The 17003-nt window shown below is 38.9% G+C and overlaps 2 protein-coding genes across 2 annotated transcripts in view; one reads left to right on the plus strand and one right to left on the minus strand.

The window, feature by feature from the left end:
* Window positions 1-110: 110 nt before the first annotated feature.
* Window positions 111-8816, minus strand: stoml2 (stomatin (EPB72)-like 2). The gene is made up of 10 exons (XM_072658659.1): window positions 8655-8816; window positions 6193-6345; window positions 5513-5612; window positions 5371-5429; window positions 5188-5289; window positions 4163-4297; window positions 2981-3125; window positions 1908-1987; window positions 1681-1809; window positions 111-830 (listed from the first exon to the last, which is right to left on the minus strand). The coding sequence occupies exons 1-10, from the start codon at window positions 8697-8699 to the stop codon at window positions 687-689; spliced, it is 1092 nt and encodes a 363-aa protein (XP_072514760.1). The 5' UTR covers window positions 8700-8816; the 3' UTR covers window positions 111-686.
* A 4283-nt stretch (window positions 8817-13099) lies between these two features.
* unc13bb (unc-13 homolog Bb (C. elegans)) overlaps window positions 13100-17003 on the plus strand; it is a 134370-nt gene continuing 130466 nt past the window's right edge. Inside the window, exon 1 of the mRNA XM_072659139.1 lies at window positions 13100-13279. Within this exon, the coding sequence (XP_072515240.1) occupies window positions 13258-13279 (22 nt within the window). The 5' untranslated portion in view covers window positions 13100-13257. The remainder of the gene's footprint in view (window positions 13280-17003) is intronic.

Here is a 17003-nt window from a genome sequence, read left to right on the forward strand (position 1 = left end):
AACCCAGTATAGGTCTATATAGAATTGGTTGCATTTGTAGATTTAAGCTTTTCCCAATATGCTACTGCAATACCCAGTGCTGTAACTTAAAAAAAGGAAACACATATTACAACATTGACAGAGGTTTATTATTCTGCATGGGGGGGCTTTTACTTTACACACAAGTTTCCAGTTAAAGTAGCCAGATTTTCTATATAGTCGCTGTCATTTTTAGCAAATTAGGAGTACAGACCTTCCCTGTAGTCCTAAAACACTTACTGGTGGTCTTTACTGACAGTGTTGAGGGGGGAAAAATTATTATTTAAAGAAAAGAAAAAAAATAAAAGGTTAAATAATAAAGGTTCACACCATAGAACGGTCTGTATATAAGCAAATATTCTGGATTTAAAGTAGAAGGAAAACTGCAGCAACTTCAGTTTCTCCAACATAAAATGGTACAAAAAGGAAAGAGCAAACGGACAGAACACTAGTCCTAATCTAGCTCCGGACACCTCCAGTGGAGCTAGAGTCACTTTAACCACTTCCTTCACCCTCTTCTCTCTTTTTCAGGCGTCTGTCGTCTATAACCAGCATTTCATTGAAGGTCACGGCTCTCGTCGTGATGCAGGATGCTCTGCAGGGATGGAATATCACGTCTGTTCGGTCCTGAAGCTGGGCTGTGGTGTCCCTGAGGTTGACTGTGTGAGCTAAAAGCTGGAGGTGGTGGACTGAGGCGCTGGCTGTTCAGGCACTGCATTCTCGTCTGATGGAGCCTCTGCAGTTATAGTGGTCACGTTCTCCAGCGCTTTGGGAGACTGAGTCTTGGCTAAACTTCCGTAAATAGCCATGGCCTAATGGGGGAGAGGGAAAGACAACAAGCATGGGTTCAGGAGACCCATTAATTTAAAAAGAAATAATTAAATAATAAATAGTCAGCAATGCTTACGGGGGAACATGAGTATGTTTATCAAGCTCTTCTCTGATTGGATAAGCTGGAGTCATCTGATTGAAGTTATCGTGCTACACTGAGATCTCTTGCTTTGTGAAATACCCACTGAGTTCACATGGACATATCTGACACTGAGCCAAAATGATGTAAACAGAAGTCCAGACGGATCATCTGAATATTTTAAAATAAGAATAAACACTAATAATAACACTCCTACAGAAAGTGGTGGTGGTTCTCCATCACTGTGTTCATCATTAGAATATCTCCAAAGTTCTCTTCTCTCATGGAGTCTAGTATTATTTAGAGTTCTCCTCAGATCAACACCTGGTTTGGTGGTAAATCAGGGCTTAATGATGGTAAATCAGGTGAGCTGCTGCTGCTGCTGCTGCTGATGGAGGTGAACACATCCTCCACGCTGTGCTGGCTGGACTGGGGGGCGTCCAGGAGAAACCTGGAGGAACCGAGCTCTGTTCTTCAGACTAGCTCACCGACAAGATCTCACTACTTTCTTTCTTCAGAATGAGAAGCTCTAGTTTCTCCTTTTTACTGGATTTATGTTCTCCTGCTTTATCTGATCTGATGAGATCTGGAGCTTCTGCAGTAGAAACTTTCTCACTGCTGAGAGACGGGGGTTAGAATAATGGGATCAGGTGCTTAAAAAGTCTGCACGCTTCAGTATCTGGGGATTAATGTGCATTAGTTAGGTGTGTGTGTGTGTGTGTGTGTGTGTGTGTTGGGTAAGGTAAGCTGACCTGTGTGACCATACTGGAGATGTCTCCTGTGTTGGAGGGGAGGATGATGGTATTCGACTCCTTGGCCAGGTTGGAGAAGGCCAAGACGTACTGCTCCGCCACGCTGAGGGACGCCGCAGCATTTCCATTCTGTTCAAAAACACAGACGGCACCATTTCTACTTCTGTCTACTTCTGACATTTAAAAACAAAGAGGACTCGAAAACTCAAGCAGAGTCTAAAACACACCTGCAGGGTCAGAGCAGCGGACAGCAGTCTAATGGCCTTCGCCTTCGCTTCTGCTTTGGCCAGCACAGCATTTGCTTCACCTGTAAAACAAACACAACAACAAATCCTTCTAGTGGCCATAAAAACTCTATAACTCCTCCCTCTGTGTGTGACACTACGGTTCATCTGTGCAATACTCAAATTATACTGTTCATATGTGCAATAATAATAATAATAATAGTACTGTAATTTAATGTGTGTGCAATAACTCAAGTGCAATCATTTCCCATATTTTTGTATTATATTTATATTATTATGATATAATTATTTTATCTCAGTATAATATATCTCAGTATTACCACTATGCCACTTTACTATATTCTTATTTCTTATTTATATATATGTACATATTTCATTGTTTTTCTATTTTTTTCTGTATTTGTTTAAAGTTTATTTTAGTGTTTATTTATAGTGTTTTTGTAGTGTGTTTATTTAAAGTGTTTATTTTATGTTGTTTTTTATAGTGTTTATTTATAGTTTATTTTAGTGTGTTTATAGTATTTATTTATAGTGTTTTTTGTAGTGTGTTTATATAAAGTGTTTATTTTATGTTGTTTTTTATAGTGTTTAATTATAGTGTATTTATAGTGTTTATTTATAGTTTATTTTAGTGTGTTTATTTTCTAGTGTTTATTTATAGGGTGTTTATTTTATAGTGTGATTATTTTATAGTGTGATTATTTTATAGTGTGCTTGTTATAGTGTGCTTATTTTATAGAGTGTTTATCTATAGATAGTTTGTCTATAGAGTGTTTTTTGTAGTGTGTTTATTTTATAGAGTGTTTATTCTTACACAAACGGTTGCAACTGTAACAACTGCAATTCCCCTCCCGGGATCAATAAAGTATTTCTGATTCTGAAACCAAACATTGAACACTGCGCCTCAATTCAACTGCATACACAGAAGGTAGACACTACTGCTCATCCACCCTGCTTTACAATAGCAGAGACGCTCAGCGCTGCCTCTGCCATCACACCCATCCCTGGAGCAGGAGTCTCCACTGCCACCCACGGACGTTAAGGATGTGCTATACCTGCAGCTTTGTTGATCTGCTCTTCTTTCTCTGCCTCAGAAGCCAGAATCTGAGCCTGCTTGCGTCCCTCTGCCACGTTTATGGCCGCCTCCCTCGTTCCCTCAGATTCCAGAACCGTGGCTCTCTTCTTCCGCTCGGCTTCCACCTGTGCAGGAGTTCCACACCAAATCATGACTGACCAGACCATTCCTGGACTTTTAAAGCACCAAATGACCAGACGTACTGAAAATGTTCTTAGAACTGGGTTTATAAACCCAAATAAACAAAGTCAGTGAGAATGTCTATCTGTAATGAACTCTATATAACATTAGAATAAACCAAAATAAATAGCAGACACTCTCACTGACCACTGCCTATGTTTATTTGGGTTTATTCCAATGTCATAGAGCTTTACAGGTAGACACTCTCACTGACCACTGCCTATGTTTATTTGGGTTTATTCCAATGTCATAGAGCTTTACAGGTAGACACTCTCACTGACCACTGCCTATGTTTATTTGGGTTTATTCCAATGTCATAGAGCTTTACAGGTAGACACTCTCACTGACCACTGCCTATGTTTATTTGGGTTTATTCCAATGTCATAGAGCTTTACAGGTAGACACTCTCACTGACCACTGCCTATGTTTATTTGGGTTTATTCCAATGTCATAGAGCTTTACAGGTAGACACTCTCACTGACCACTGCCTATGTTTATTTGGGTTTATTCCAATGTCATAGAGCTTTACAGGTAGACACTCTCACTGACCACTGCCTGGTGGTTGGTGTGGCGCAACAGATAACACCACTACCTGCCACGGAGCTACCACACCATGTGGGTGACTGGGGTTCGATTCCCGGTCTGGGTGACTATGCTGTGCTACACCAATAAGAGTCCTTGGGCATGTTTTCTAACATTACATTGGCCCACCTCTGTAATACGAGTCACCTTGTAAGTCGCTCTGGATAAGGGCGTCAGCTAAATGCCATAAATGTAAATGTAATGTAAATGTTTATTTGGGTTTATTCCAATGTCATAGAGCTTTACAGGTAGACACTCTCACTGACCATTGGCTTTACATTTATATTTTAATATTATAGAGTTTTACAGCCCGTCTACGTTGCTTTCTTCAACATTAAGGTAAAAAGTTCTCCTGACAGTGAGAACCTTGTTATCAACAGGTGTGATTTAATGAGCTCACCTGCATCTGCATGGACTCTTTAACACGCGGGGGGACGTGAATGTCCTTAATCTCGTATCGGAGGCAGCGGATCCCCCACTCATCCGACGCCTGGTTGATGGAGTGTACGATGTTTGAATTGAGGGACTCTCTCTCCTGTCAGAAAAGGGTTTGACCGTTAATTCCAACCACATTATTTCATCAACTACAGCATGTTATTTGTTACTACAGCTATACAGCATAGGGAAACAAGTCAGAAAGTCACATAAATAAAATAATAAAACCGAAAATAATGAACTCCCTCACCTCAATAAAACAGGAAAGGAGGAAAAACAAAAAACACAGCGCATCCAACAAAAACTCACAGATAGCACTGTTTCTACACTCCGATCTACTTTACTATGTATAGCACAAAGTCTCTGACAGCTGAGTTAACCCTTTCAACCCTAAAGGCCTGTTTGTGGGCCTATAGTCTGAAAGGGTTAACTCAGCTGCCAGAGACGTTTGTGCATATTAGCTTTAAAGCAGCTACTGAAAATAATTAGTATTAAAAATAGTTACTGAATATTCAAGATGAAATTATAAGGCTACTTCTCAATGGACTATATGAATAAGTAAAATTAATAAACAGAAAATCAACCAATCCATTTCTACAACGCTCTGCAGAACAGCCACTAGAGGGCCTGCAGAATGAGGTTTGGGGAATACTCCCACTATTTATTTATTTTTTTTATCTCAATTTATCTCAAATTTCTCAAAAAAGGGACAGAAAAAAAGTCCCTCTAGCAACTGAAAGAGTGGGGTTAGGAAAGAAATTAGAAAATAATTATTAATATTTATCTATTAATATTCACCAAGGTTTCGATACATTATTAAATATGATAAATACAGAAATAAATACGCTGTGCTCCTGATATACTTGCAGTACAAATCTCAATTTGCTGTTGTTATTGTAAGGAATTAGCTTCCTTTAACATGACAGCAATCAGAATACAGTGTGAAGCCATTACAGAAACAATCGGAAAGGAGGAGAGCGAGTCCGATACCCTGAAGACTTTGTCCAGAGTGAGCTTTCCCAATTCCGATCGCATTGTAGTCTGAGCCAGCTGAGTCACAGCATACTCTGGATCCTCAACTCCATAACTGGCCTGGAAAAGAGGAAGCGAACAGGATTACACCAGCCCAACACAAGAGGGGCTCCGAATAAAGTAGCGTCCGAAATCACTCACCTTAAAGGGGTCGAGTATCCGGAGGTATAAAACCCCGTCTATCTGCAGCGTCACGTTATCTGAAACGGAGCACACACACCGCTTCACAGTCTGCAGGCAAACCAAGCGCCCGGATTTCTGGGAAGTTGCGATATTTACTCACCAAGAGATACAGCCGACTGCTCTGGAACATCTATCACTATCTCCTTCAGGCTCTGCACGTAGCGGACTCTGTCCAATATGGGGATTAGGAAGTTCAGCCCCTGCAGAAATGAACGTACAGCGAAATGCTTTAGGTGATTAAATAGCAATAATACTTCATTTCATTTAGTAAGACAGTAATTATAATATATTCATCTATTAATATTCACCATGGCTTTGGTATAATATTAATTAATATTAATATGATACATACAAAATAAATAAGCTGTGCTTGTGATATACTTGCAGTATATCAGAACACAACACACTGTATTAACCAGGGCTGGGCGATATGACTATCATACACTCATATCTCGAACTGCTTGATGGAGAAATTGTGATATGATATGAAATCAGTATGATGTTAAAGATTCAGTATTTATTTTTAAAAATCAAAAACACAGCATGTTTAACATTTAAACAGTAAATAATATGTGGGATTTGAATGTGCAATCCTCTGGCCATAGTGTGTGGAAGTGTGACAAATAATATGAATTTTAATCTGGTTGTAAAATTCAGAATCGGTATGGATTGTAAAAATGAATATATATCAAAATAAATTACTAAATAAATAATTAATTAATTTAAATCAATCCGACAAATAAATAAATAAAAAAAATTGTGTGAACTGGGGTGATGTACCGGCTCCAGGATCCGGTGGAAGCGTCCCATCCTCTCCACCACCCACGCCTCCTGCTGCGGCACGAACAGAACGACCGTATTCATGGGGAGGCTGGAGGCCCAACGCTGCTGAGCCCGCGTCCCCCACAGGACCGGGGCTGTCTGTCGTGAGTGCTGAAACAGACACACACAGAGAGACACACACACACACAGAGAGACACACACACAGAGAGACACACACACAGAGAGACACACACACAGAGACACACACACAGAGACACACACACAGAGACACACACACAGAGACACACACACAGAGACACACACACACAGAGACACACACAGAAAAACAGAGCCAGAGACAGAGACACACACACACAGACTTTAGAAACAGAACTGGCCGATGCAGAAGGACATCAAAGTAGTTATCAGAAGTTATCAAATATTCACATATGTAAAACACTTGACGGACGTCAGGACTGTAGGTGAGCATGAGCTGGAGCTCACACTGAGGAACCGGGTTCTTCCTCTCGGTTCCTTAATCAGTAAAACAGCCCACAGTCCCGACATTCATGACATTCTGCTCATATTTCTTTCTGCTGAACCACTGTTAGGCCTCTCAGGCTGTTTGTACTGCAGGGTTTACTGACTGGCTTTAATATATACTGCTATTGGTGGTCTGTAGTCACCTAGCCACTAACCTGCTGCTGCCTGAGACCCGAGTCTCATTTATAAGGAATAGTTATAAGGGCAAAGTAAGACACGTCTGGATCTGTCTGGGTAAATTAACCTGAACGTCACACTACGTAAAAGATCTTCAAAAAGGTTCACTCACAATTCATCATTTCACATACACACAAAAACAGTGATTAATATTAGACGTTTTATTAGATGGGAAAATCCAGGCAGATTACTAAAGCAGATTATAGAGAGCTATAGTACAGTTTCAGCTCTTTAATTGAGTTAGATTGGGGTACAGTACCATACTTTCACTATAGTACAGTTTCAGCTCTTTAATTGAGTTAGATTGGGGTACAGTACCATACTTTTACTATAGTACAGTTTCAGCTCTTTAATTGAGTTAGATTGGGACACAGTACCATACTTTCACTATAGTACAGTTTCAGCTCTTTAATTGAGTTAGATTGGGACACAGTACCATACTTTTACTATAGTACAGTTTCAGCTCTTTTAATTGAGTTAGATTGGGATACAGTACCATACTTTCACTATAGTACAGTTTCAGCTCTTTTAATTGAGTTAGATTGGGATACAGTACCATACTTTCACTATAGTACAGTTTCTGCTCTTTAATTGAGTTAGATTGGGGTACAGTACCATACTTTCACTATAGTACAGTTTCAGCTCTTTAATTGAGTTAGATTGGGATACAGTACCATACTTTCACTATAGTACAGTTTCAGCTCTTTAATTGACGCTCTTATCCAGAGCGACTTACAAGGTTACTGGTATTACAGAGTTGGGCCAATGTAGGGTTAGGAGTCTTGCCCAAGGACTCCTACTGGTGTAGCACAGCATTCGAGGAATCAAACCCTAGTCTCCAAGTCTCCCAGATGGTGTAGCAGCTTACTGGCAACCATGAATTAATTAATTATTTAATTAAGGGATAAGACCCATGATTCCCACATTAATATGAATAGGTAAAGACTAACGAAAATAGTCCTGGTTCTTTGCGAGCACACATCATATTCGCATACAGGAACACTGTTCTCCAACAACCTCAGACTGACAGGGTTCTAAGACCCCAACCAAAGTTATTTATGACATAGAGGTGGCGACTTTTTATGAGTGTTGGCATTTAGCTGATCCCCCTATTCAGAGCGACTTACACAGTCGCTGGTATTACAGAGGAGGGCCGATGTAGTGTTAGGAGCGTTAGGAGTCTGGCCCAAGGACTCTTATTGGTGTAGCCCAGCATAGTCACCCAGACCGGGAATCGAACCCCAGTCTCCCATGTGGTGTGGCAGCTCACTGGTAGGTAGTGGTGTTATCTGTTGCACCACACCAACCACAGATTAGAAGTATAGTATTATCAGAAGTGAAATAATAATATAAATGATAATATATTATAAATTAAATTATATAAATCATAACAATTTTACAAATAACATAAATACACTGTATCTCTATTTCTGTTCATAATATTAAACTGACAGTTCTTCTCCTCTCATCTCTTTGCCCACATCTCAGGATGAACAGACCAATAGAAAAGCTCCAGGAACCAATTTCACATTGACCTCCATTGAAAGTTTGGTCGCTTTTATTATTATAATTTTTTTTTAATTATTATAATTTTTTTTGCCTGATCTGAAGATACAAGGTTTCTGCACGACTACACCATTATGAAAGTTATGAAAGAAGGCTTTTCTGTAGTAGATCAGGAGGGTGAACAGTCCCAGGACCAGATGGACCTCCTGCCTCCTGCCTGATCGACCACTACCGCTGCAGGTATCTAAGCTCACCTTCAGGAGGCCAGCACCCGCCCGCCAAACCACGGTCCTCAGCATGTTCGCACCCTGCCCAGGTCCTCACAGCTCCTCCAATCCGGGAAATCAGCAGAAATGATGAAATTAATCTGCAACCTTTCAACCCTTCAGCTACAAGCGTGACCCGCCTGCTGCTCTTCTTCTGCGGAGATGCTGTGAGCGCTCACAGCCGCTCAGCGCGCCCCCTACTGGCGCTGCTTTCCTCTGCTAGACTGTTCCACAGCAGGTTATACATGCAGATATTAATCCAAATAAATTTGAGTTAGACTGAGATACAGTACCATACTTTTACTATAGTACAGTTTCAGCTCTTTAATTGAGTTAGATTGAGTTAGATACAGTACCATACTTTCACTATAGTACAGTTTCAGCTCTTTAATTGAGTTAGATTGAGTTAGATACAGTACCATACTTTCACTATAGTACAGTTTCAGCTCTTTAATTGAGTTAGATTGGGGTACAGTACCATACTTTCACTATAGTACAGTTTCAGCTCTTTAATTGAGTTAGATTGGGATACAGTACCATACTTTCACTATAGTACAGTTTCAGCTCTTTAATTGAGTTAGATTGGGATACAGTACCATACTTTCACTATAGTACAGTTTCTGCTCTTTTAATTGAGTTAGATTGGGATACAGTACCATACTTTCACTATAGTACAGTTTCAGCTCTTTAATTGAGTTAGATTTGGATACAGTACCATACTTTCACTATAGTACAGTTTCAGCTCTGTAATTGAGTTAGATTGGGATACAGTACCATACTTTCACTATAGTACAGTTTCTGCTCTTTAATTGAGTTAGATTGGGATACAGTACCATACTTTCACTATAGTACAGTTTCAGCTCTTTAATTGAGTTAGATTAGGATGCAGTACCATACTTTCACTATAGTACAGTTTCAGCTCTTTAATTGAGTTAGATTAGGATGCAGTACCATACTTTTACTATAGTACAGTTTCAGCTCTTTAATTGAGTTAGATTGGGATACAGTACCATACTTTCACTATAGTACAGTTTCAGCTCTGTAATTGAGTTAGATTGGGATACAGTACCATACTTTCACTATAGTACAGTTTCTGCTCTTTAATTGAGTTAGATTGGGATACAGTACCATACTTTCACTATAGTACAGTTTCAGCTCTTTAATTGAGTTAGATTGGGATACAGTACCATACTTTCACTATAGTACAGTTTCAGCTCTTTAATTGAGTTAGATTGGGATACAGTACCATACTTTCACTATAGTACAGTTTCTGCTCTTTAATTGAGTTAGATTGGGATACAGTACCATACTTTCACTATAGTACAGTTTCAGCTCTTTAATTGAGTTAGATTGAGATACAGTACCATACTTTCACTATAGTACAGTTTCAGCTCTTTAATTGAGTTAGATTGAGATACAGTACCATAATTTCACTATAGTACAGTTTCTGCTCTTTAATTGAGTTAGATTGAGATACAGTACCATACTTTCACTATAGTACAGTTTCAGCTCTTTAATTGAGTTAGATTGGGATACAGTACCATACTTTCACTATAGTACAGTTTCATCTCTTTAATTGAGTTAGATTGGGATACAGTACCATACTTTCACTATAGTACAGTTTCAGCTCTTTAATTGAGTTAGATTGGGATACAGTACCATACTTTCACTATAGTACAGTTTCAGCTCTTTAATTGAGTTAGATTGGGATACAGTACCATACTTTTACTATAGTACAGTTTCAGCTCTTTTTACACCACTGAGTAATGTATTCAGAAGAGTGTGTGTAAATATTTTGGCTTTCACATGTGTTTCATCACTAGAGGGAGCTGCTTTCTAAAGAAGTCTAAATACCAGCCAGAAAATCCACTGAACAGAATCACAGTCTGGAGGCATGGAACAGGCGTCAAGAGATTCAGATTAAACTGCCCAGAGTGAAGGAACTCATGGATAGAGATCTGTGCAAGCGCAGTATTTGTGTTTTTATGCTTTTGTGATCTGAAAACCACAAACTATTCAGGAGGTTTTTGTCAGATTTGCAGAGTGAGCAGACTTGCCTGCAAAGACTGGTTAAACCCCTTTTCAGTACTATACCTGTTTCAGTACTATAGAGAACCTCTTATTATATAGGACCTTTCCTCAGTACAACATGGAACCATTTAAATACTGTAAATAACCCTTTTCAAAGGACCCTTTTCCAGAATTATATAGAACCATATAGAACTATATAGACCCCCTATATATATTCTGTACTGCATATAACTTTTTGTATAATACAAAGCTCTTTTTGGTACTATATAGAACCCTTTCAATACTATATGAAACAAATTTTGAGGACTATATAGGGCCCTTTTGCAGTATTATATAGAAACCTATAAGTGCTTATTGGAATCATTGTCAGTACTATATATCACTTGCTTTCATCACTGTACAGGACCCTTCTTAGTATTGTATAGGTTCTTTTTTGAACACTGCATAAAACCATTTTCAGCCCTATTTGGAACCTCTTTTCCAGATGATTTTTATTACTATATAGAACCTCATGTCCCCTATTATTTAATTTATTATATAATTTTACTATACAGTACTATTTGAGGACCCTATAGATCCCTTTCAAGTGTGACATAGCACCAGTATTATATTTGACACTTTTAATAACTATATAAAAATACTGTTCAGTACCATACAGAACTTGCTTTTCAGTACTATATGGAACTCTTTTCAGTACTATATAAATCCCCTTTCAGAACTGCATGTGACCTTTTTGGTATAATACAAAGCTCTTTTTGGTACTATATAGGACCCTTTTAATACTACATCGAGCTAATTTTGAGTACTGTACAGAGGCCCCTTAGTACTATAAAGGACCCTTTTGAGAACAATATAGAACCCATATTAACCCAGTATTATATAGAAATCTATAGGTGCTTCATGGAATCATTGTCAGAACTATCATACGCAGTACTTTGAGTACTGCATTAAACCATTTAAGCCCTATATAGAACCCCTTTTCAGGACCATTTTCATTACTATTTAGAATCTCGTTTTCACTATTATATTATTTATTATATCATTTTGAGTACCATATAGAACCCTTTCAAGTGTGATATAGTACCATTTGGCACTTTTAATAACTATATAGAAATACTGTTCCGTACTATACATCACTTGCTTTCACGACTGTATAAGATCCTTCCTAGTACTGTATAGGATGTTTTTGGAGTACTATATAAAACCATTTTAAGGACTATATGGAACTGCTTGGACCATTTCCATTCACCCTTTTCAGTACTATATAACCCTTTTTAGTGTTATATAAAACTCTTTTTGATATTATATAAAACCATTTTCAGTACAATGTGGAACTTTTTTCAGTACTATATAGACCCCCTTTCAGAACTGCATGTGACCTTTTTGCATATAATACCAAGCTCTTTTTGGTACTATATACAACCCTTTTAATACTATATGGAGCTAATTTTGAGTACTGTATAGAGCCCCCTTTTAGTACTTAAAGGGACCCTTTTGCTTTTATATAATTTATTATATCATTTTCAGTACTATACAGAACCAATTTGAGTGCCATATAGGACCCTTGTGCAGTATTATATAGGAACGTATAGGTGCTTAACGGAATCTAGTACTATATGTCACTTGCTTTCACTACTGCATAGGACCCTTCTTAGTACTGTATTTACTGTTAACTGCATAAAACTATTTTCAGGACTATATGGGACCATTTTCATTCACCCTTTTTAGTGTTATATAAAACCCCATTCAGTACTATATGGAACTCTTTTTCTGGACCCTTTCCGCTGCTTTTTAGGGTATTGATGAAAGGGTTGTGGGTTCGAGACCCGGGCTCAGCAAGCTGCCACTATGGGGCTCTTGAGCAAGGCCCTTCACCCTCTCTGCTCCCCGGGTGCTGGAGTGCTGTGCTGTCCACTGCCCCTACTTCACTAGTGTGTGTGAGTGTGTGTGTGTGTGTGTGTTCACTACCATAGATGGGTGACATTTTGCTGTACATAGTACAGTGACAGATACGTTCAGGACTATATAGGACCTTGTTTCAGTACTACAGAAGAATGTGAAATATGATATATCATATATATATATACATGAATAATATCTGCATATCCTCCGTGCTGAGAGCAGCTTGTGTAAATGTGCAGTTTTACACTCATACGAGCCACACACTGCACTTTCCACGGCTCCGTGCGTCACACCTGTTCCTTCAACCTGTTTATTCAAGCCACGGCCACACCTCTTCGCTCCTATTGGCTACTACCGCGCGGCGCCCCGCCTCCGTGCGGAATTAGCGCGCTGCGAGTGGACAGTCTCAACGTCATTAAAACCTGCAGGCTCCCGCCCCCTTCTACTCAGTCCACTGATTTTTTTTCTAAGCCTGATTCGTTTTATCATGGCGATGGGACATCCTAAGCTCCAGTAGGACAGTTTAGAGGAACTTTAGCTTTAGGAAAACCCAGAAAAGTCACTTTTTGCGCTTTGCGATGTCGGCGGCCCGCACACGGCTCAGCTGAACCGCTCACAAGCCCCCAACCCTGGGATTTAGCAGAGGAAAAAGCCTGGCATGTCTCTTCTCTGTGTAAGAGGTAAGAGGGGGTTTCGATGTAACTTTATTATAATTTAAATTCGTTGAGCTTTTGTGTTTGTTGTCGTTCTCTAAACTAGACGTTTTTCACTTTGTTTAGTTCGCGTTGGCCGTAAAAGTTGACGCTCCATTAAGTTAAGCGTCTTTTTTTTCGAATTTTTCCAGTCCACCTTAAATTCGCCGCATTTGCATTGAAGCGCTCGTCCGGCGCCCGCTGTAACTGCTGCGGCATTTAAGGTGGAACGGGCAATTCGAGGAGCGAGCTACTACAACTGCAACTGACAACTCCCTGCAGCGAGGAACTTAATAAATACATTTTTAATAGCAGATGCACACCACATTTTCTTCATAATCAACGAATTAAAGGTCTGATTGTGTGTCTAAGCTCTTGTTGAGGAGGAATAAGGTGAACAACGTTATATAATTGGACCTGTCTGCCTTCCACAACATACCAGCTGTTTCTCCACTGGGACTGGGATGGAGCAGCCTGGGACTTCTGCATAGGATTTTAATTTGTTCATTGTGGAGAAATGTACAGCTTTATTTACAATAATGGTGAGGGATTCCAGGGGTCTTCATAACTACAATGCAAATATAGCCAGTAAATACGGATTATTTACTATCCAAACCCACCAGTGGACCTACACGTGTCTCCTGAGTCTTGTATACAGTACTGATGGTGTTTAGATGTGGTAGGATAAGTGATCTTCAGCTACTGTTTTGTGCTAGAGAAACTCAAATACACTTTAAAATAGGTTTGAGGAGAAAACAGGCCTCAGGCAGTGTATTCATCATGTAGTGTGACCATTCAGTGGTCAAAAGCTTGAAAACTCTTCAGGCGTCGGTTTCCATTCACCACTATTGTGTTCACGTGTGACGTGGTATGTTTTTTTGGCCAGAACGAGGCGTTTCACACCAAACCCAGCTGAATAACTATGATAATTAGGGTAATTATTATGATAATTAAGCTGAAACTCTGTAACATTGGAGGATTTCCCCTTTAGGCCTCATGGTCAGTGTCTTTTCAGTACTAAATAGGACCCCTTTTTAGTGCTATAGAACATCTTAGTACCATATAGAATCCTTAGAGAGTATCCCGTAAGACCCAGTTTCAGTACTATATCGGACAATTCATTGATACTATATTTGAAAAATGTTCAATGCTATAGAGCATTCCTTTCTGAGTAGTGTATAGAATCCCCCGCAGGACCCCTTTCCAATAGGACCCATATTCTGTACTATATAGGGCACCGTTTCTGTACAATATAGAAACCCTTTTCAATGGTGATCAGTTCTATATAGAATCATTTTAGAGTACATCGTAGGACCCCTATTCAGTACTATATATGGCCTGTTTTCAGTACTATATGGGGGCCAATTTCAGTGCTACATAGGACCCCTTTTCAGTGCTATAGAACATCTTTTCTGAGTACTATATAGAATCCTTAGAAAGTACCCCATATGACCCAGTTTTCAGTACTATATAGGGCCTCTTTCCAGTACTATATCGGACAATTCATTGATACTATATTTAAACCATTTTCAGTGCTATAGAACATTCTTTTCTGAGTACTGTATAGAATCCCAGTAGAACCTCTTTTTCTAGTATTATATAGGACCCATATTCTGTACTATATATGTCCCGTTCTCAGTACTATATAGGGCCCATTTTCAGTACTACATAGGGCCCTTTTTATTGATATATAACAGATGTTCTGAGTACTATATTTAATTATGTTAGAGTACCTCATATGGCCCCTTTCCAGTACTATATAGGGCCCCTTTCCAGTACTATATAGGGCCTCTTTCCAGTACTATATCAGACCCTTCATTGATATTATATTTAAACAATTTATTAGTGCTATAGAACGTTCTTTTCTGAGTAGTGTATAGAATCCCAGTAGGACCCCTTTGCAGTATTATATAGGATCTATATTCTGTACTATATAGGGCGCCTTTTCTGTACAATGTAGGAACCCCCTTTCAATGGGGAGCTTCTTTTCAGAGTACTAGATAGAATCCTTTTAGAGTACATCGTAGGACCCCTTTTTAGTACTATACAGGGCCCATTTTCAGTACTACATAGGACCCCTCTTTAGTGCTATAGAACATATTTTCTGATTACTATATAGAATCCCTTTAGAGTACCTTGTAGGATCCCTTTCCAGTAATATATAGGGCCTCTTTCCAGTACTACATGGGACCCCTTTTAGTGCTATAGAACATCTTTTCTGAGTACTGTATAGAATCCCATTAGGACCCCTTTCCAGTATTATATAGGACCCATATTCTCTACTATATAGGGCCACTTTTCTGTACGATATAGAAACCCTTTTCAATAGAGAGCATCTTTTTTGAATACTATATAGAATCCTTTTAGAGTACATTGTATGACCCCTTTTCAGTACTTATTCTGCAATGTATAGAAACCTTTTTCATTTCTATGACCAGTTTCAAGTGCTATAAATTATTGTAGTACTACAGTGCCTTGTGAAAGTATTCATCCTTGGCATTTTGCCTTTTTTGTTACATTACAGTATATAATAAATATATAAAAGGTTTTTTCTATCTGAATTGTATGTGATTCATCTGCACAAAATAGTTAGTTGGTGAAGTAAAATGAGAAAAATATTGTCTAATAAAAAAAAAACAACTGCAACAGTGGTATGTGCCACATATTTGCTATTCGCCCACATTTGCTATGAAGCCCCTAAGAAGTTCTGGTGCAACCAATTACCTTCAGAAGTCACATGCTTAGTGAAGTGAGGTCCACCTGTGTGCAATCCAGGTGTCACATGATCTGTCAGTATATATACACACCTTTTCTGAAAGGCCCCAGAGGCTGCAACACCATTGAGCAAGAGGCACCACTAACCAAACAACACCATGAAGACCAAGGAGCTCTCCAAACAAGTCCGGGACAAAGTTGAGCAGTACAAAATAGAATTCTTTTAGTGTACATCATTTTCACTGATATATATGTCCTGTTTTCAGTACTATACAGTGCCCATTTTCAGTACTACATAGGGCCCTTTTTAGTGATGTATAACATTTTTCAGAGTACTATATTTAATTATGTTAGAGTACCTCATATGGCCCCTTTCCGGTACTATATAGGGCCCCATTCCAGTACTATATAGGGTCTCTTTCCAGGACTATATCAGACCCTTCATTGATATTATATTTAAACAATTTATTAGTGCTATAGAACGTTCTTTTCTGAGTAGTGTATAGAATCCCAGTAGGACCCCTTTTCAGTATTATATAGGACCTATATTCTGTCCTATATAGGGCACCTTTTCTGTACAATGTAGGAACCCCCTTTCAATGGAGAGCTTCTTTTCAGAGTACTAGATAGAATCCTTTTAGAGTACATCGTAGGACCCCTTTTTAGTACTATATAGGGCCTGTTTTCAGTACTATTTGAGTGCTTTGAGTGTGTGTTTATTGTGTAGGTTGCGCCTATACACACTCCTAGAAACGCAGTGCTTTAATCTAGACCTGGGCATGACATGGTAAAAAAAATATATATAAATGAAATGATATTTATAACAATATTTCATCATGTAGACAAAATGCACCAGCAGCGTATATTTTCTGTACTGCTATTCAAGTGCTATTAAAGTACTCTCACGTACTGAGTACTGGGGTTTTTACTCAGAATATGCTGCTCTCCATTTAAGTAAATAAGAGTGATTACACTCTTTGTAAAGAAATATGCAGTT

The sequence above is a fragment of the Salminus brasiliensis genome, chromosome 16 (genome assembly GCF_030463535.1).
Source record: "Salminus brasiliensis chromosome 16, fSalBra1.hap2, whole genome shotgun sequence".
In the NCBI taxonomy this organism is placed as follows: Eukaryota; Metazoa; Chordata; class Actinopteri; order Characiformes; family Bryconidae; genus Salminus; species Salminus brasiliensis.

Excerpts from the sequence above, each read along its gene's own strand:
- stoml2 (XM_072658659.1), bottom strand. The coding sequence starts at position 8,699 with ATGCTGAGGACCGTGGTTTGGCGGGCGGGTGCTGGCCTCCTGAAG. Across the intron at positions 5,430-5,512 it reads GCAGTCGGCTGTATCTCTTG|ATAACGTGACGCTGCAGATA; the intron begins GTGAGTAAATAT and ends GCTCCGTTTCAG. Across the intron at positions 3,126-4,162 it reads AAGAGTCCATGCAGATGCAG|GTGGAAGCCGAGCGGAAGAA; the intron begins GTGAGCTCATTA and ends ACTCCTGCACAG.